This window comes from Acinonyx jubatus, chromosome E2 (assembly GCF_027475565.1).
Source record: "Acinonyx jubatus isolate Ajub_Pintada_27869175 chromosome E2, VMU_Ajub_asm_v1.0, whole genome shotgun sequence".
Lineage (NCBI taxonomy): Eukaryota > Metazoa > Chordata > Mammalia > Carnivora > Felidae > Acinonyx > Acinonyx jubatus.
The window spans coordinates 55,230,308-55,251,273 of NC_069396.1; the positions used below are offsets into that span (position 1 = coordinate 55,230,308).

General features: G+C 39.7%; 2 protein-coding genes across 2 annotated transcripts in view; one reads left to right on the plus strand and one right to left on the minus strand.

Moving 5' to 3' along the window:
• LOC106972991 (zinc finger protein 677-like) overlaps positions 1 to 20,966 on the minus strand; it is a 433,591-nt gene that overhangs the window by 295,280 nt on the left and 117,345 nt on the right. The window lies entirely within an intron of this gene.
• LOC106974917 (zinc finger protein 677-like) lies at positions 1,026 to 20,566 on the plus strand. The gene is given in 6 exon segments (XM_053210944.1): positions 1,026 to 1,078; positions 3,583 to 3,688; positions 7,911 to 7,975; positions 13,626 to 13,752; positions 18,242 to 19,982; positions 19,984 to 20,566. Coding segments are annotated over 4 exon segments (2,037 nt in total). The 5' UTR covers positions 1,026 to 1,078; positions 3,583 to 3,688; positions 7,911 to 7,960; the 3' UTR covers positions 20,138 to 20,566.

A 20,966-nucleotide genomic window follows, 5' to 3' on the forward strand; every position in this document is an offset into this window, starting at 1 on the left:
GACTCAGCTGGCTAAGCCTCAGACTCTTGGTTGTGGCTCAGGATCTCAGGTTTTGTGATATCCAGCCCAGAGTTGGGGGGGGGGGGGCGGGGACAGAGGGCTCTGCTCAGAGCCTCCTTGGGATTGTAGATCTAGCTCTCTGCTTCTCCCCGCTTGCACTCCCTCCTGTGCTTTCTCTCAAGATAAATACATTTTTAAGAGTCTAATTTTCAAGGAAAAAATAGCCTTCCAAATAACTGAGAAGAAAGATTATTAAAAATGCAATTGCAATGATATTTTGCAATAAGGGCTTAAGCAAATACATGTGCCATCTGGTAGGTCTCAAAGGCGTTTGGATGTATACTTCCTCTCGAGAGGTGTGGATTAGAATATCAAATTTAAAAACAGAGATTAAATTAATGAACTCCCATAGAGGCAGAAATGTTTGTTCCTTTAAAGGAACATGCCAGCCTTCACCCCCCCCACCGTCCAGGGCCCAGAGGGGAAGGTCAGGTAACACAGTCCAGCTAATTAGAAGTGACAATTCAGGGAAAAGCTTTGATGGGAGCTAATACCAAACTGCACATTCCCCAGAGAAGAGTTTTTGCATTTAGCGTCCATCACCGACACTGACCACCCCGGCTTTTGCTTCATTAAAGGAGCTGTCACGTCCGGGTCTCAATCGTCCCATGAGGACCCCCGACCCCAGGTTCCCGCACTGCTCAGGCTGCCGCTGGCCGCGCGTCTCCACTGCTCGCTACAGACGTTTCCCCGGGCACCGGGCTCAGCTTGTCAAATACCGCCGCTCCCAACACAAGCGGCCTACCGTTCCCTGAGGTTGTACCCAGCCTGGCTCCAAAGGACACCAGCGGGTCTGGAAGGGATCCAAAAGCAGAACCAGAAAACGCCAGACAGGAAGGACAAACAGACTGGCCGAAGTTACCAGGAGATTGGCAAACGGGGTAGAACCCTGCGCGCCCAGGCCCCGCCCCCAACCAACACGTCCTTTACCGGCCTTGGCACCGCCTCGCCACGAATGCGCCTGCGCGATTTTTTGCAGCCCCGGAAGCTGATCCAGTAGAGCAACGTGCGCTCTCGGGTGAGTGAGTCTCCATTTTTCTGGTTCACACCAGCAGTCGCGCTCTTTAGTGCCCGCCTCCACCCCAGGTTTCGGGGTCGGCTGGTAAGGTAAAGTTCTTGAACCGTCTCCTGCCCCTCTTGCGGCGTGGCTGTAAGACGTTCCGAGTCCTTTTGCTCGGGGCGGGTTCCGGGGGTCTGCCGTCGTTTCCGGCGTAAATCGCTCCGAGGCTGATTCAGGCCCAGCCTTTCTGCCCGTGGTTCTGCAGACCCCGATATCCCTGCCGGTTACGTTCCTGCTCAGAACCTTTCTGTGATTCCCGAGTCTCCCCCCGACCCCATCCCCCAACTGTGTCGGGCCCAGTCGTCACTAGTGAGGGGGATGCAGGCCGTTCGTCCCGCAACAGGGAGGGCAAAGAGGGGACACACACGGCGGGGAAAGACGCAGAAATCTGCGGAGTTAGAGGGTCATCAGAAGGTGTGGGGAGAAAGAACGGCGGGGATTGAAACAGAGGCTGCAGCAGAGTGGGGTCACACGGTTGAAGGAGGAATAGCGAGGGAAGGAAACCGGAATGGACCAAAGGACAGAAGAAAAACAAGGACACAGAGAGACTTATACAGAGAACAAAACACTTAGTGGTCTGGGCCAAAGCACAGGACCCAAACTCTGGTGAGTACTGAATTGATTGGGTATGGGATGTTACGTTGTGACGTACTGATTTGTGGCCCTATGACCTCATTAATCTAAAATGTGGTGAATTGTTCCAGTTATGCAGGAGAGATTGCGAGTTGTGACACCTGGTGTTTGAGGCATCTGCACTTTCTAAGTATTGCATCAGAAGATAATGCCATTTGCAACCCCTACTCATCTAGAGGGCAGAGGCCTAGCTCAGTCAGTCAATGGGGGAAGACTTTCTGTAATCACATGGTGCTTTTTACTGTGGCCATCATTAACAGTACTGTTTCTCTCCCCCTTTTTTTATGGCTCATGGCATTCTATTCTAAATTTGATGTATTCTCTTTATCTTTAATATCATAATCCATTGGATAGCTTTTTAATTTCCAGATTATTTTACCTCTTAATTTTATCGTTCAGATTATGAGTTTTACATGCTTTCTACTCTATCATATATTGGAAGTATTCTTGGATGTCTGGTAAATAACTTTATAGTATTTCATTACACATCCATTAAGGATGTTGATAATCTTTTAACACTACCTTAAACCTACTTTAGTGTGCTAATTTAATATTCAACAGTTCTCTTCTTCCCTTAAGTCAGTTTTTAAATTACCGAGCAGTGAGCTGATATCTCCAAATAAGTAGATGATACCCCCTCAAGGCCCCTTTATCTCTTCTGTAAAGAAGTTGATGGGTGGGCTGGATTGATGTGGAACTTTGTTCTAACACTGCCCATCCTTTCGTGATTGCTCAGAGCTCATCCCCACAGGTGACCATTTTTCATGTTTTCCAGGACTAGTAACTATTTGTAATGTCATACAGTTTTTCTGGGAAAGAGGAATTAAATGCTTGACTTTGATTAAACACATAAAAGAGAAGCTTCTCTTGTTTATGAGTATGAAAGGTAATCTGGAATTAGGACAAGCCTTTTCTACTTCAACCTGTCCAGGCCACCATTTCAGAATTTACTTACATCCAGTTCTGCTCACTCAACTCAGACTTCTTTCTTTTTTCACAAACAAGTTGGATTTATTTTAGGAATAAAAGAATGGTTTAACATTTCAAAGGCAATAATGTAATCCATTACATTAACAGAAAAGAAGACTATATGATCATCAGAATAGAGGCAGAAAAACATCTTTGATAAAATTCAACACTTACTCATGTGTGAAAAAATCTTGGAAAACTAGGAATTGAAGGAAAGTTTCTTAATTAGATAAAGGGTTTTAAAACATTCCCAACACAAGGCATGTTAATAGTGAAATATTGGAAGCTTTCCCTCTGAGATGACAAATGAGACCTGGTTGTCTGTGTTACCATTTCTAATCACACTTGAACTGGGTGTTTTAGAAGATAAACTAAGAAAGAAAAACAGATCAGGGTGCCTGGGTGGCTCTGTCGGTTAAGTGTCAGACTCTTCAGTTTTGGCTCAGGTCATGATCCCACAGTTTTCTGAGTTGGAGCCCCACATCAGGCTCTGTGCCAACAGTGCCAGACCTGCTTGGGATTCTCTCTCTCTCCCTCTCTCTCTGCCCCTCCCTGGCTCGTGCCATCTCCATCTCTCTCAAAACAAATAAATAAACTTAAAAACAATTAAGAAAGAGAACCGGATCTTACAAAGATTGAAAAGGAAGGAATAAGTGTTTCATTACTTACAGATGACATGGCTGTGTGTGTGGAAATTCTAAAAGTATTTGCAGAAAAAACTTACGAGAATTAATAAATATGTTTAGCAAGTTTGCCAGATAGAAGGTCACCAATAGGATATATTTAGGAAAGGAGGTATTATGAGCAATTGCTTTACACAATTAGGGAGGTTGTGAAGTTCCTTAATTTGCCATCTGCAGGCTGGAGATCCAGGAGAGCCAGTGGTGTAACTCAGTCAGTCTGAAGGCCTGCAAATGAGGATCCAGGCCAGCAGGAGAAGATTGATACCCCAGCTCAAGCAGTTAGGTAAGAAGGGCTCAATTCTTCCTTTGCCTTTTTTTTTTTAATTTCATTTTTTTAAATTTACACCCAAATTAGTTAGCATATAGTGGCAACAATGATTTCAGGACTACATTCCTTAGTGCCCCTTACCCTTTTAGCCCATCCCCCCTCCCACAATGCCTCCAATAACCTCAATTTGTTCTCCATATTAATGAGTCTCTTATGTTTTGTCCCCCTCCCTGTTTTTATATTATTTTTGTTTCCCTTCCCTTATGTTCATCTGTTTTGTCTCTTAAAGTCCTCATGTGAGTGAAGTCATATGATTTTTGTCTTTTTCTGACTAATTTCTCTTAGCATAATACCCTCCACTTCCATCCACATAGTTGCAAATGGCAAGATTTCATTCTTTTTGATTGCCGAGTAATACTCCATTGTATATATTTATGTATACCACATCTTCTTTATCCATTCATCCATCAATGGACATTTGGGCTCTTTCCATACTCGGCTATTGTTGATAGTGCTGCTGTAAACATGGGGGTGCATGTGTCCCTTTGAAACAGCACACCTGTATCCCATGCATAAATGCCTAGTAATGCAACTGCTGGGTCATAGGGTAGTTCTATTTTTAATTTTTTGAAGAACCTCCATACTGTTTTCCAGAATGGCTGCACCAGCTTGCATTGCCACCAACAATGCAAAAGAGATCCTCTTTCTCTGCATCCTCACCAACATCTGTTGTTGCCTGAGTTGTTAATGTTAGCCATTCTGACAGGTGTAAGGTGGTATCTCATTGTGGTTTTGACCTGTATTTCCCTGATGATGAGTGATGTTGAGCATTTTTTCATGTGTCGGTTGGCCATCTGGATGTCTTCCTTGGAGAAGTGTCTATTCATGTCTTTTGCCCATTTCTTCACTGGATTATTTGTTTTTTGAGTGTGGAGTTTAATAAGTTCTTTATAGACTTTGGATACTAACCCTTTATCTGATATGTCGTTTGCAAATATCTTCTCCCATTCTGTCAGTTGCCTTTTAGTTTTGCTGATTGTTACCTTCGCTGTGCAGAAGCTTTTATTTTTGACGAGGTCCCAACAGTTCATTTATGTTTTTGTTTCTCTTGCCTCTGGAGACGTGTTGAGTAAGAAGTTGCTGTGGCCAAGATCAAAGAGGTTTTTGCCTGCTTTCTTCCCAAGGATTTTGATGGCTTCCTGTCTTACATTGAGGTTTTTCGTCCATTTTGAGTTTCTTTTTGTGTATGGTGTAAGAAAGTGGTCCAGGTTCATTCTTCTGCATGTCGCTGTCCAGTTTTCCCAGCACCACTTGCTGAAGAGACTGTCTTTATTCCATTGGATATTCTTTCCTGCTTTTGTCAAAGATTAGTTCGCCATACATTTGTGGGTCCATTTCTGGGTTCTCTGTTCTGTTCCATCGATCTGAGTGTCTGTTCTTGTGCCAGTACCATACTGTCTTGATGATTACAGCTTTGTAGTATAGCTTGAAGTCTGGGATTGTGATGCCTCCTGCTTTGGTTTTCTTTTTCAAGATTGCTTTGGCTATTTGGGGTCTTTTCTGGTTCCATACAAATTTTAGGATTATTTGTTCTACCTCTGCAAAGAATGCTGGTGTTATTTTGGTAGGGATTGTATTGAATATGTAGATTCCTTTGGTTAGTATCAACATTTTAACAATATTTGTTTTTCCTATCCAGGAGCATGGAATCTTTTTCCATTTTTTTTTTTGTGTCTTCTTCAATTCTTTCATCAGCTTTCTGTAGTTTTCAGTGTATACGTTTTTCACCTCTTTGGTTGGATTTATTCCTAGGTATTTTATGGGTTTTGGTGCAATTGTAAATGGGATCGATTCCTTGATTTCTTTCTGTTGCTTCATTGTTGGTGAATAGGAATGCAACCGATTTCTGTGCATTGATTTTATATCCTGCTACTTTGCTGAATTCATGAATCAGTTCTAGCAGTTTTTTGGTGGAATCTTTAGGGTTTTCCATATAGAGTGTCATGTCATCTGCAAAGAGTGAAAGTTTGACCTCCTCCTGGCTGATTTGGATGCCTTTTATTTCTTTGTGTTGTCTGATTGCAAAGGCTAAGACTTCCAGTGCTATGTTGAATAACAGTGGCCAGAGTGGACATCCCTGTCTCGTTCCTGACCTTTGGGGGAAAGCTCTCAGTTTTTCCCCATTGAGGATGATATTAGCGTTGGGTCATTCATATATGGCTTTTATAATCTTGAGGTATGAGCCTTCTATCCCTACTTTCTTGAGGGTTTTTATCAAGAAAGGATGCTGTATTTTGTTGAATGCTTTCTCTGCACCTGTTGAGAGAATCATATGGTTCTTGTCATTTCTTTTATTGATGTGATGAATCACGTTAATTGTTTTGCAGATATTGAACCAGCCCTGCCTCCCGGGTATAAATCCCACTTGGTCGTGGTGAATAATTTTTTTAATGTATTGTTGGATCCGGTTGGCTACTATCTTGTTGAGGATTTCTGCATCCATGTTCATCAGGGAAATTGGTCTGTAGTTCTCCTTTTTAGTGGGGTCTCTGTCTGGTTTTGGAATCAAGGTAATGCTGGCTTCGTAGAATGAGTTTGGAAGTTTTCCTTCCATTTCTATTTTTGGAACAGCTTCAAGAGAATAGGTGTTAACTCTTCCCTTAAATGTTTGGTAGAATTCCCCTGGAAAGCCATCTGGCCCTGGACTCTTGTTTTTTGGGAGATTTTTGATGACTAATTCAATTTGCTTACTGGTTATGGGTCTGTTCAAATTTTCTATTCCTGTTTCAGGTTTGGTAGTGTATATGTTTCTAGGAATTTGTCCATTTCTTCCACATTGCCCATTTTATGGCATATGGCATATGGCTTCTGATTTCATTGATCTGTTCTACTGTTTTTTTTTGGTTTTGATAGCATTAATTTCTGCTCCAATCTTTATTATTTCCCGTATTATGCTGGTTTTGGGTTTTATTTGCTGATCTCTTTCTAGCTCTTTAAGGCATAAGGTTAGGTTGTGTATCTGAGATCTTTCTTCCTTCTCCAGGAAGGCCTGGATTGCTATATACTTTCCTCTTATGACCTCCTTTGCTGCGTCCCAGAGGGTTTGGGTTGTGGTGTTATCATTTTCATTGGCTTCCATATACTTTTTAATTTCCTCTTTAACTTCTTGGTTAGCCCTTTCATTCTTTAGTAGGATGTTCTTCAGTCTTCAAGTATTTGTTACGTTTCCAAATTTTTTCTTGTGGTTGATTTCGAGTTTCATAGCGTTGTGGTTTGAAGATATGCACAGTATGATCTCAGTCTTTTTGTACTTGCTGAGGGCTGATTTGTGTCCCATTATGTGGTCTGTTCTGGAGAACGTTCCATGTGCACTGGAGAAGAATGTATATTCTGCTGCTTTAGGATGAAATGTTCTGAATATATCTGTTCAGTCCATCTGGTCCAGTGTGTCATTCAAAGCCATTGTTTCCTTGTTGACTTTTAGATCAGATAATCTGTCCATTGCTGTGACTCGGGGGCCTTTTTGATTTGTTCAGGCTCTCCACAGATTGGATGATACCAATTCACCCTGTGGGTGTGTTTGTTTTTGGCAGCTTTCTGGGAGAGAGTGTGTAGTTATAATTGGAGTTCACAATGTGACCAGTTCCAAAAATATTGAAAACCACTAAGAGGCAGGAGCATAGCCTCAGAGACAGGGACATGCCTCTGTCAGCTCCACCCTCTCTGTTTATCCTGGCTAAATCTTAAACATTTGATTGTGTCAACCTTTGACATTAAACCCTCTTACAGGCTTCCCATCACCATCAGGACAAAGATCTAAACTTCTCAGTATTGCTACCAGGGAACTCTGGAGCAGGAGTGGCCCTTAAGGGCTGGTCCATATTGATGGAATGTACTGGCTTCTGTGTACTGCATCAACCATTCCTTGGATGCTGGCTGCCTAGGGAGGAGCCAAGATCTTGAAAGAGGCCATTCCGTTTGGCCAAGTGCCAGGCAGACAAGACAATGCAGTTGCAATGGAGTGTAAATTTGAGCAGTAGGTGAGGCCTTCGTGAAGAAGTGGGTAAAAAATGCACTTGTTGGCCACCACATAGGACATTATTGTCCCTGCATCCTCCTGTTGCAGTGGCAGTAAAGGACTTTTTCCAACAGTAAGTTTCTCTCCTTATGTATATTGTGGCAGAGGAAGGGGTTATGTTGATTCTAAACATTAAACAACATACCTTTTGTCACACAGTATAACCTTACCTGAGAAAGAAGACTAGAAGAAGAGGGAAAAAAGAAGGAATGGCTCTTTTCCAGGTAAAATTCTTTTTTTCGTTGATTGTTCCTTTTCCTAATATGTCACGCTTTGGACTTGTTAATCTTCTCTGTCTCCAAGATGTCCTGCCTAAATTGTTAATCACACCCAGGGCCTTCTCCCAGTCTCCTCTCATCTCTGTGCAGATTCCATCTCACTGTGACCCAGTGACGTGGAACTTGGGAAGATGCTCCTTTTAGGTGGTCATCCTGTGAAGGATTTTCTTCACAGGCAAGAACTAGAGATGGGGAGTAGGCTCTGTGGTGTCTGTGAGGTTGGGCAGTAAGAATTCTTCAGAGGTCCCTTCTGAGTGCCCTTTCAGGTCATATAAACCAGGATTAAAGAGATTACATATGTAAGTAATGTATTAATGTACACAAGTACATGATAAGCCCTGGAAAATACGTTTGACGGAAATTTGTTTCGTCTGGTTTTACAAACGCCTTTTGACAGTAAAGATGGGTCATTGTGCTTCTGACTGCGCAATATTAATACTTTGGAGTAGAATGGGAAGTTCAAAGTAGAAATAAGAAATATAGAGGGTGTTTTATTAACATAATTAGTTTTCAACTGTAGAATCAACCTGCTGCTCTAACAGTGTCACAGTGTATCAGTCTGGAGTTCTGTCTTGTCCAACCAGAGACAGACGCAGAATGGAACACGAGAGAGGCTAATGTCCAGGAGGAGACAAGATCCCCAAACAGGGGATCTCTGTATTTATTGAGCTCACAAGATATTACACACATGGTAAACGTGATTCAAACAAGATCTTACAGACGTGAATGTGTAGAAAACAATCAGTAATCATTGTGTGTGTAAGAAGCAAAGGGTCTGGGTCAGGAGGTGGAGTTTGTCATCAAAGTACATTAGTATATTGACGTCAGATGAAATGTAATTTCCTGCAGGTGATGTAGTAAGTTACTCCTGATCCCATTACAGTATTTCCCTAGCTAACCTCAGGAAGTGTTCTTTAAATTATTTATAGCACATCCATCACATAAAGACCATGGTGTTCTTTTAGGAACTCTTACACGCTGCACATCTTTTAGATAAAACTGTTTATAATTTAGCCAGACATAGGAGCAGAACTTTGTATCATCGGAGAAGCTGGTGCTCAATTGTCATTTTGCAAATTATTGTTAAATTTTATTATTATTTTTGCACTAACCCACTCTAGTATATATTTTTCTGGTTCAGTTCCACGCAGTGATGCAATTTAGAAACTAAGAAGTAAAATGTCGCCTTCCGTGTCATATCTTTCAGCATCACTGATTGTCTTCATCAGGAACCTGTTTTTTAGTGCAAATCTTCTAAAAAATCATTTAAATATCGTAATGTGATATTAGAATATATTCTTCAATAAATGTTTAATCATATTTTATTCTGCAAATTGAAATATTTACATACCATATAAATGGAAGTTGTTTTCATCTTAGTAAACATGGAGATAACTGCTATTTTAGATCCTCATTGGAGCATTCTCTAAATGAAGATACTTGGGTCCTTTAAGGAATGTTTTAAAGGATGCCATGATGGCTCTTTCTGAGTAGGCTGACCTCACTACAGACATCTAAGGATATCTTAAGATTGTACATCTGTTAAGGAAGAATAGCAGGTTAATGATGGTCTTTCTGAGGAGGCAGAGACATTCCGCTTATTAAGTAAAGATTTTAAATCAACTGTCTTGAACATCCTCAGCTAAAGGAAAACATGGAAGAGAACTGAGAAGTAGGAGAACAATGTTTCAACAGATAGAAAATGTCATTAAAGACAAAGAAATAATAGTACAGGGATGGAATAGAAATTCTGGAGTTAAGAAAGTATAAACACCAAAATTGAAAACCACTAGAGGGTTCATCAGCAGATGGTCAAAAAGAATAAGAATCTGTAAACCTAAACATAGATTAATTGAAATTATCAAATGTGAGGAGAAGAAAGGGGAAAAAAGCTGAATAAAAGGGAAGAAAGGAAAAAGAATGGCCAGAGACCAAGAAACCTTTGGGACACTATAACAAATACTGATACAAACGTAATAGGGGTTCTAGAAGGAAAGGCAGAAAGAATATTTGAAGAAAGAGCTGAAAACCTCCCATGTTTATCAAATAACAACCTACACGTCCAAAAAAACGCAGTGAACTCGAACTAGGTCAAATGCGTGGAGATCTCTGGCAGTCACATAATCATTCAACTTTTACAAGACAAAAAGAGAATGTGGAACGTAGCAAGACGGAAACTTCTTAGGTACCGGGATTCTGAATAAGTTTAATGGCGTGTTTCTCTTTAGAAACTGTGGAGGCCAGGAAGCATTCTCATGATATAAAGTTTGAAAGATTAAAACAAAATCTACCAGAAATTCATTATCAGGCAAACTATACTTCAAAATTGATAGTGAAATTAAGAGACTCCTAAGTGAACAAAGGCTGAGGGAGTTCACACTTACAGACTTAACCTACATCAAATGCCAAATGGGTTCTTCAGGCTGAAATGGGTGGAAATTAGTGGTACCTCAAAGCCATAGGAACAAATAAAGAACACTAGTAAAGGTAACTACATAAGTGAATATAAAAGCCAGTATTAATTTATTTTTGTTTTCTAACTCAGCTTTTCCTGTGTGTCTTAAGAGACAAATGTGTAGGGGTGCCTGGGTGGCTCAGTCGGTTAAGCGTCCGACTTCAGCTCAGGTCATAATCTCGCGGTTTGTGGGTTCGACCCCTGTGTTGGGCTCTGTGCTGACAGCTCAGAGCCTGGAGCCTGCTTTGGATTCTGCGTCTCCCTCTCCACCCCTCCCCTGCTCATGCTCTGTCTCTCTCTGTCTCAAAAATAAATAAAAACATTTAAAAATTTTAGAAAAAAGACAAATGTGTAAAACAATAATAAAAATCTGCTCTTGAGTGTATGAAACATCTGTTCATATCTTTTATGAAGAGGTAGTTTTTGACAAGAAGATAAAGGTTGTATAACAGGCTTGTTAGTATGCTATTAAAGCTAAGTTAGTATCAACTGAAATTCAAATATTAGTAGCCTAATATGTAAAAACTGCAATCCCCAGGATAACCACTCAGAAAATAACTGGGAAATATACAGAAAAATCAATACAAAGGCAGTCAGAATGGTATGCGCACACAAATACAGACATCCAATGAAGGGAGGAATTACGAAAGAAAATAGTAGACATACAAGCAGCCCGTGTTAGAAGTAATTCTTAACTAGTAGTAACTTGAAATGTGCATGAATTCAACTCTTCAATAAAACACAAAGGAATTGTATAAAATGATTCTACTCTGTGTTTACAATGGCTTACATTTTTTTTAAGTTTTTATTTATTTATTTTGAGAAAGAGTGTGAGTGAGTGAGGGGCAGAGAGAGAGAGAGAGAGAGAGAGAGAATCTCAACCAGGCTCCACAGTATCACCGCAGAGCCTGATGCAGCGTTCAAACTCCTAAACTGTGACATCATGACCTTAGCTGAAATCCAGAGTCAGACACTGCATCCAACAAAAACTCAAACATTAGGAGTGGAAAGGAACTTGCTCAGTCTGAAAAAGGTCATTATGAAAATTCCGTGGCTAACACACTCAGTGGTGAACAACTGGAAACTTCCCCCTCTTACCAACAGCAAAACAGGTGTGCCCCATTTTGCCACCACAAATCAACACTCTACTGGAGGTTGTAACCAGAGAAAATACAGAGGAAAAATAAATAAATGTGTCAAGATTGGGAAAGAAATCAAACTAGCTTTATTCATAGCATACATGATCTTATATTTAGAAATAAAGAATCCTCAAACTTAGAGACAATGTATTGATGGAAGTTACAAAATACAATGCCAACACTCAAAATTCAGTTGCATTTCCATGCAGTTACAACCAGTGGAAAGTAAACAGTTTCATTTACAAGAGCAAGAAGACAAATGGAGATAGATTTAACCATGAGAATGGAAGATTTATACACAGTGAAAACCAAAAAGTTACTGAGGAAGATTAAAGAAAACCTAAATAAATGTCAAGATATCTTGTGTTTGTGGATTGGAAGACCGTAAAGTGGGAGTCCTCTCCAGAGTGATACAAAGAGTAATGCAGTCCTCAGCAAAATCACAACAGCGTGTTTTATACAAATGGGAATCCTGATTCTAAAACTCATATTGAATTGGTAAGGATGCCAAATAACCAAAATAAATGTGAGAAAGAACAAAATTGGAGTGTCTACAATTCCCAACATAAATCTCACTACAGTAACTTGGAATAATCAAAACTGTAATTTCATCAGAGGCTAGAAATGTAGATCAAAGTGATAGAACTGAGCATCCACAAATAAACCCATACATCTGCAATCCATTCCTTTTTCACAAGTGTGCCAAAAACAGACAGTAGGAAAACAATAGTCTCTTAAATGGTACTGGCACAACTAGATATCTATGTGAGAATGAAATTGAAACTACCTTGTACCATATAAGGAAATCAATTCAGAATTAATCAAAGACTAAATGTAAGAGCTAAAACTATAAAAGTCTTAAGTGAAAAGTTAGGGTTGAGTCTTTATGACTATAGGGTTGGCACTGGATTTTTATCCATGACCCCAAAAACAAAAGAGGAAAAGACAAAATAAATTGGTCATCATCAGAATTAATCATGTCTGTGCACTGAAGGACATTATCACATTAAGTGAAACAATCTACCAAATGGGAGGAAATAATCTGCCAATCACATATCTATGAAGGGTCTAGACCTAGAATAAAGGAAGAACTTGTACAACTCAACAACCAAAATACAAAGAACCCAACTTAAAAAATGGTCAAAAGATTTTAATAGACATTTCTCCATAGAAGGTACACAAATGAAACCAGCACATGAAGAGATGTTCCATGAAAGTAGTCAGTTAGTAAGATGCAAAATTAAAACCACAATGACATATCCTTTCACACCCACTAGGATGACTATTGTAAAACAACAACTACAAAAATAGAGAAATTCGAATCATGACACATTGCTGTAAAAACATAGCTGCTGTGAAAAAGCTTGTGGAAGATTCTGAAAAAAATTAAAACCATGTGACCTGGTAATTCCACAGCTAGGTACAAACGAAAAGAATTGAAAACAGGTATCCAAACACTTAACTTGTACTAGAAAGTTCATAGCAACTTATTAACATCAGCAAAGGTAATAACAACAAAATGCCCATCAGTAGTTGAGTGAAAATGGTCTAGTCCTGCAGTGGAATACTCTGCAGGCAGAAGAAAGGAAATGGACCACTGATGCATACTATATCATGGATGAACCCCAAACACGATTCTGTGTAAAAGAAGGCAGATGCCAAATGTCACATTTTTGATACCTTTCCTTTAAATGAAAAGATCCAAAATTGGCAAATCCATAGAGACAAAGCACTAGTGGTTGCCAGGGACTGGGGACTAGGAAGTACCTGTTTAGTGGGTAAAGGATTTCCTTTGGGGATGAGACGTGATGTTTGTGCAACATTGTGAATGCACTAAATGTCACTGAATGGTACTTTAAAATGGCTAATTTTATGTTATCTGCTCTTTAAATTATCTTACATGGGTAAAAGAACACCAGCCAAGTATAATTTTGCTTCTCTCATTTGTGTCAAAATAAGAACAGTTTCCGTGTTCACTTGGTGAAGTGTGTTTTCATTTCAGGGATGGCTGACATTCAAGGATGTGGTCATAGAATTCTCTCAGGAGGAGTGGGAGTGCCTGGACCCCGCTCAGAGGGCCTTGTACAGGGACGTGATGTTGGAGAACTACAGGACCCTGGTCTCCCTGGGTGAGGATAACTTCCCTTCAGAAGTCGGTAGTTAATTTTATGTGACTTTGCAGTTTCTTGAGAGGCCCCGACTTGATCATAGGAGTTTCACATCCCTATTCTTGAAAGGACTGATTGCAGCCATTTTGATTGAGAATGGAAAGGCTTCATAATGTGGCAAATGGACTCTAACTTCCCTTTGCTTCAGAAGTTCTGCATTCCTGCTTGTTTAGGTGGTTGCAGAACTTAGCAGTCAGAGAAGCTAAAGGGAGGGAACTGGTGATGGGTGTTCTATGTAAGTGAAGAATCACTAAATTCTACTCCTGAAACCAGTTCTACACTCTGCTAACTAACTAGAATCTAAGTAAAAATCTCGGAGTCTGGGGAATAGGACCTAAAACCCTTGAATTCTTAGCAAAGTCCAATTTCTCTGACCTCTTTAAAGACAAGGCTCAGAGAGAATAATGTTACTTAAAATTGGGGGGAAAAGGACACATTATGATGAATTTATTTAAATCTCTGATTCTGTGGTCTTACCCTTGTGCCCTTGTGCTTTTTATTCAGTAGTTCTTAGAAAAGAACCAGATCTCTGCATACTTAAAATACCCCTTAAGCATTCAGGCAGTCAGTTGATTAATTTTCACCCACATATAATGAATGTCCTTTCTTCTTTTCTTTGCTGAACAAAGTGCTGGGCATGTGTTCTGGAAGAGTAAAGCAGATCATGTTCCGTTTTTCTTTTAACTGGAAATCTCTTCCTGAGCTGAATATCATCCCCATCACCTGTTTCCAGGGAGAAGAGCCCTGGACTGTGGAAAGTGAAGTGAATATAGGGGAACATTCAGGGAATGTATGGGGATGTGAGCACAAGTCAGAGCTCAGATGAGCAGAGAGTAAGCTGCTCCAGTAAATATTGTTTGGGAACAATTTGTGGGAAAATACAAGTTTATTCTTAGGAGCTGTCAGAGGAAATCTTTCCCCACCCACACACACTTCTCATTCTGGTATTCAAATGAGTAAGTCACATGTGTAGAAGTTTAAACTCCCACTGATAGGACCTGCAACTGATAGCACCTGGCCCCTCTGACCATACTGGTGCGTTGGTTTGAGGAGGACTGAGCTGAGGCCTCTGTAGTGCAGACCCCAGGACCTATTCACTTTCCGTTTCCATTTTGTATCCCTGGGAGAACTTCTCAGGAGACAAACAAAACGTAGTATCTGTCTAATAAAGTAGACCTAAAGTTTATCTCTTTCTTTCCTGGGCCATCCTGGCTTCTTGAGGTTGAATGTTTGTGCATTAATTAGGAAGAAGTCATGATTTGGATAATTCCAAAAAGTGAAAATCCAGAATTAGATATAGTGTAAGTACAGCACAGCTTACTGATATCTCTAGCGAGCTTTTCTGTGGGAAGAACTTGTATCCTTCCATAGATGTGTATTGTGTTGTATTCCTGGTATACAGAAAGTACCATATGGATATTTTGGGGGGCTTGGTTTTGTTTTGTTTTCTTTTTATTGTTTTAGAGACTCAAGCGGCAGCAGCAATTTTTGTTTTGTTTTTAAGTAAACTCTGCACGCATCGTGGAGTTTGAACTCACAACCCCAGGATCAAGGGTTGCATGCTCTACTCACTGAGCCAGCCAGGCATCCCTCATTTTTTTTTTAAACATTTTAATCATCTTCACCCTTTTCTGCCACCGTCCCCTCAATACCTGCCTCTAATAACCACCAGTGTGTTCTCTGTATCTAAGAGGGGTTCTTTTGTTTTTTTAAGATTCCACACATAAGAGAAATCATAATGTATTGGTCTTTGACTCATTCCTCTTAACATAATGTCCTCAAGGGTCCATCCATGTTGTCACAAATGGCAAGTTCTGTTCTTTTTTATGGCTGGATCATATTGTGTTATATATACACAACTTTACCCATTCACCCATCAGTGGACACTTAGATTGTGTCTGTATCTCAGCTACTGTAAATGATGCTGCAGTGAACATCCGAACGCTTCTATCTTTTCGAGTTAGTAGTTTTGTTTTCTTCAGATACATACTCAGGTAAAATTGGTGGATCACACAGTAGTTCTCTTGGCTACACCAATTTTGGCTCCACTAACAGTGCACAAATTCTCCACCCCATCAGCAATACTTGTTATTTCTGGTCTTTTTGAGAACTGCCATTCCAGTAGGTGTCAGGTGATATTGTGGTTTTGGTTTGCATTTTGCTGATGATGAATGGACGTTAAGTCTCTTTTTATGGTCCTTTAGGCCATCTCTAGGTCTTCGAAAATATCTATTCAGATCTTCTGCCCATTTCTCTAGTTGGATTATTTGAGCGATTTTTGTCTATGTTTTGGATTATTAGGCCCTTATCAGATACTTAATTTGCTAATATTTTCTCCTATTTATTAAGGATGCCTTTTCATTTTGTTGAAAAAGTGTTTCCTTTGCTGTGCACTTTTTAGTTTGATGTAGTCCCACTTACTTCTGCATTTGTTGTTTTTTCTTTTGTTGTTAACAGTCAAAAACAACAACAAGAAAAAAAAAACCACATCATTCCCTAGACCTCTATCAAGGAACTCATTACCCTCTATCTTATAGGAATTTTTTGGTTTCAGGTCTTAGATTTAAGTCTTTAATCCATTGTGAGTTACTTTTTGTGTATGGCGTTAGACAGTGGTCGAGTTTCAGTCTTTTGCCTGTGGCTGTCCAGTTTTCCCAAACCATCTACTAAAGAGATTGTTCTTTCTGCATTGTATAGTCATGTCTCCTTTGTTGTAAATTAATTGACTGTGTGTGGGTTTATTTCTGAGCTCTTTTCTGGTGATCTGTGTGTCGATTTTTATGCTAATACCCTGCTGATTTAAAAAAAATTTTTTAATGTTTATTTATTTTTGAGACAGAGATAGAGCATTAATGGGGGAGGGTCAGAGAGAGGGAGACAGAGAATCTGCAGCAAGCTCCAGGCTCCGAGCTGTCAGCACAGAGCCCAACGTGGGGCTTGAACTCAGACTGTGAGATCATGATCTGAGCCGAAGTTGGATGCTTAACCAACTGAGCCACCTAGGCGCTCCTAATACCCTGCTGATTTAATTACCGCAGCTTTGTAATTAAGTAGTTTGAAATCAGGGCATGTGATGCCTCCAGGTTTGTTTTTTTTTCTCAAGATGCTCTGGGCTTTCACAGTCTTCTGTGGTTCCATACACATTTTAGGATTCCTCTATTTCGTGTGTAGGTTTTTATGGGGACATAAATTTTGAACTCATTTGTGTAAATACCAAGGAGTGTGATTGCTAGATCATATTTAAGAGTACACTTAGTTTTCTAAGAAAGGGCAAACTGTCTTCCAAAGTGGCATACCATTTTGCATTCCCATCAGCAATGAATGAGAGTTCTTACTGTTCCACATTCACACTAGTATTTGGTGTTAGCATCCTGGATTTTCACCATTCTCATGTGTAGTGATATCTCATTGTTACAATACATATTTACCTCAATTAAATTTATCTCTTTTTTACTAATGTTTATTTTTGAGAGGGAGCGAGCATGAACAGGGTACGGGTGAGAGAGAGAGAGAGAGAGAGAGACACACACATAGTGTCTGAAGCAGGATCCAGGCTCCAAGCTGTCAGCACAGAGCCTGAAGCAGGGTTTGAACCTATAAACAGTACGATCATGACCATAGTCAAAGTCGGGCACTCAACAGACTGAGCCTCCCAGACGCCCCTGTGGCATTCTTTAACCTGAGTATTTTTTATATTTTGAAAGCATGCTTTTTTTTTTTAAGTTATTGCTTTAGTCACAGACATATCATTAACTTGATTTGCCATAGCTTTTGTATATAATGATACATTATTTTGGTGAACTTGGGTGGCTCAAACTGTTAAGTGTCTAACTCTGGATTTTGGCTGAGGTCACGATCTCATAGTTCCTGAGTTTGAGCCCCGCATTGTACATTGCGCTTACAGTGTGAGGACTTCTTGGGATTCTCTTTCTCTCCCTGTCTGTCCCCCATTCACAAGCTCAGTCTTTAAATAAACTTCAAAAAAATTCTTGTATGTGTCTCCTGGAACATGTATATATTATTTAATTCCTTGGAGTATATACCTAAAAATGGACATGGGATACTTAGTTTGATAATTTTTAGAGCAAATACTGAAATAGATGTAAGCCTACAATCTTCCTACAACACTATACTGTCTCCCCGTTGAATGTTTTCCACTTGTCCTTCATATCCATAGTATAAGTTCTTACAGGATGAGTCAGTATTATGTCTATTGCTACATCAGGTGCTGTTTGTAAGGTCAGGCTTTTAACTTAATAACACAATCATATTCCTATAGATGTGTAAGTGTAAGCACTATCCCCACATTTATAAAAAGAAACTTTAAAACATTGTATTTAGCAATAGTGTTTGAAGACCATGTTTGAGAAACTTCCTGTGTTCAGTGTAAAGTATTTTGGTGTGTAATCATATAATTTACTATAAAATATTTACTTTCCAACTCTGATAGGAAGTACTTCTGCTGGATTTGCAATCAAGGAATTATCACCAACAGAGGACATTAATAAAGGCGAATTTTATCACTTAGTGTTATTGGAGAGAAATGAAAGTCATGGCATCAAGGATTTTGATCTCCAGGAAGTCTGGGAAGATATGCATGAGTTTGAAAGTCAGTGGCAATGTGATGCAAGAAATTACAAAGAAGTGCCTTTGATCCATGACAAAAATCTCACTTGGAGAAAAGATCAGCGACTTAATCAGTCCTCAGTTACTCTTCCTGAAAAGCAGGGTGTTTCTGTGAGAAACAATATGTACCAGCATTTCATGCATGATGAGCCATTTATAAGGAATTTATTAAAAATGGACAATAACAGAAGTGGTGCTGGAAACCAGTACATAAACTGCGTGGAAAATAGAATTGGATTAATTTCTCAGGCACATCTGCCCAAACTGCAGACATTTCATAGTGAGGAGAAAATGTATGAATGTAATCCAACTGAGAAGTCTGTCAGCAATGGTTCCTCAGTTTCCCCACTTGAAAGAATTCCTCCCAGTACCAGAAACATTTGGAATAAATCTAGGAAGATTTCTAAATATCCTTTGTTACCTGCACAAGCCAGGAGAGCATACGCTAGAGGAAAATCTTACAAATGTAATGAATGTGGGAAGGCTTTTAGCAAAAGCTCAAACCTCATGAGTCATGAGATCATTCATTCTGGACAGAGACCTTATAAATGTAATGACTGTGGCAAAGCCTTTTCTGAGCGCTCACGTCTTATTCGACATATGAAAATCCATACTGGAGAGAAACCTTACAGATGTAATGAATGTGTCAAATCCTTTAACAGGGTTTCTAGTCTCACCAGACATCAGAGAGTCCATACAGGAGAGAAACCATATAAATGTAACATATGTGGCAAGGTCTGTAGTCAAAATTCAAACCTTGCAAATCATCAGAAAGTGCATACTGGAGAGAAACCTTACAAATGTAATGAATGTGGAAGGGCATTTATCCATCGTTCACAACTTTGGAGTCATGAGAGAGTGCATACTGGTGAGAAACCTTACAAATGTAATGAATGCAGCAAAGCCTTTGCTGAGCGTTCAAATCTTACTCAACACAAGAAAATCCATACTGGAGAGAAACCTTACAAATGTAATGAGTGTGGCAAAGCTTTTAAACAGTGCTCACATCTCATTAGACATCAGAATACACATCGTGGAGAGAAACCACACAAATGTGATGTATGTGGCAAGGCTTTTATCCAAAGTTCTAGCCTTATAGAACATCAGAGGATTCATACAGGAGAAAAACCGTATAAATGTAGTGAATGTGATAAGGCTTTTATCAGACGTTCACACCTCTTGGGTCATGAGAGGACTCATACTGGAGAGAAACCTTACAAATGTAGTGAGTGTGGCAAAGCCTTTGCTGAGCGCTCAAATCTTACTCAACATAAAAAAATCCATACTGGAGAGAAACCTTACAAATGTAATGAGTGTGGCAAAGCTTTTACCCAATTTGCAAAGCTTAGTAGGCATCGGAAAATGCACACTGGAGAGAAGCCACACAAATGTAATGTGTGTGACAAGGCTTTTACCCGAAATTCAAGCCTTGTGGAACATCAGCGAATTCATACAGGAGAAAAACCTTGTAAACGTAATAAATATGCTAAGATTTTCACCAAACGTTCAGACCTTTAGAGTCATGAGAGAAGTTATACTGGAGAGAAACCATACAAATGTATTGAGTGGCAAAGCCTTTAGGGAGCATTCACATCTTCTTCAGCATAAGAAAATCCATATTGGAGAGAAACCTTATAAATGTAATGAGTGTGGCAAAGCTTTTACTCGATTTGCAAAACTTACTAGGCATCAGAAAATACACTGTGAAAATAAAGTATAAACCTAATATGTGTGGCAGTGCTTTTATTAAAGCTCAAGCTTTGCAGATCATCAAAGAACTCATAATAGAAAGAAACCTTACAAATAAAATGAGCAAGTGTTCAAGCCTTACTCAACATCAGAGATTCCATCAGGGAGAGGAACCATGTGGAACTAATGTATGAGGGAAAGCTGATAACCAGGGTTCACACCTCACCTGATATCTGAAACAAATCTCTGAAAAAAGCACACAAAATGGATTTATGGCAAGGCTTATCCAAAGCTTATTATACCTTATGGAACATAATTACTATTAGAGGGAAGCCTTACAGATGTAATGAGTGTGATCAGGTTTATTAAAAATGTAGAAATTGGGGAGGGGGATAAACAAGGTTAATGGGATTAAGAGATACAGACTTCGAGTGATTAAAAAGACAGTAAACAATGATTTAAAAACATTGATTAAAAAAATGTACAACTTTGTGCTTTGTGGTCTTGAAGAAATTCACATAACATGGGAACCATACATATGTGTCAAGTTCTGAACTTCAGGAAACACCAAAGACTTCATACTGGACAGAAACATTACACATTTGTAATGAAGGTAATTTTTTTTTTTGAATGATTATTTTTGAAAGAGAAACACAGTGTGAGTGGGGGAGGGGCAGAGAGAGAGAGAGAGAGGGAGACACAGAATCTGAAGTAGGCTCCAGGCTCTGAGCTGTCAGCACAGAGTCTGATATGGGGCTCGAACCCACCAATTGTGAGATCATGACCTGAGCTGAAGTTGGACGCTTAACTGCCTGAACCACCCAGGTGAAGGTCATCATTTCTTTAGACAATTCTGTCAA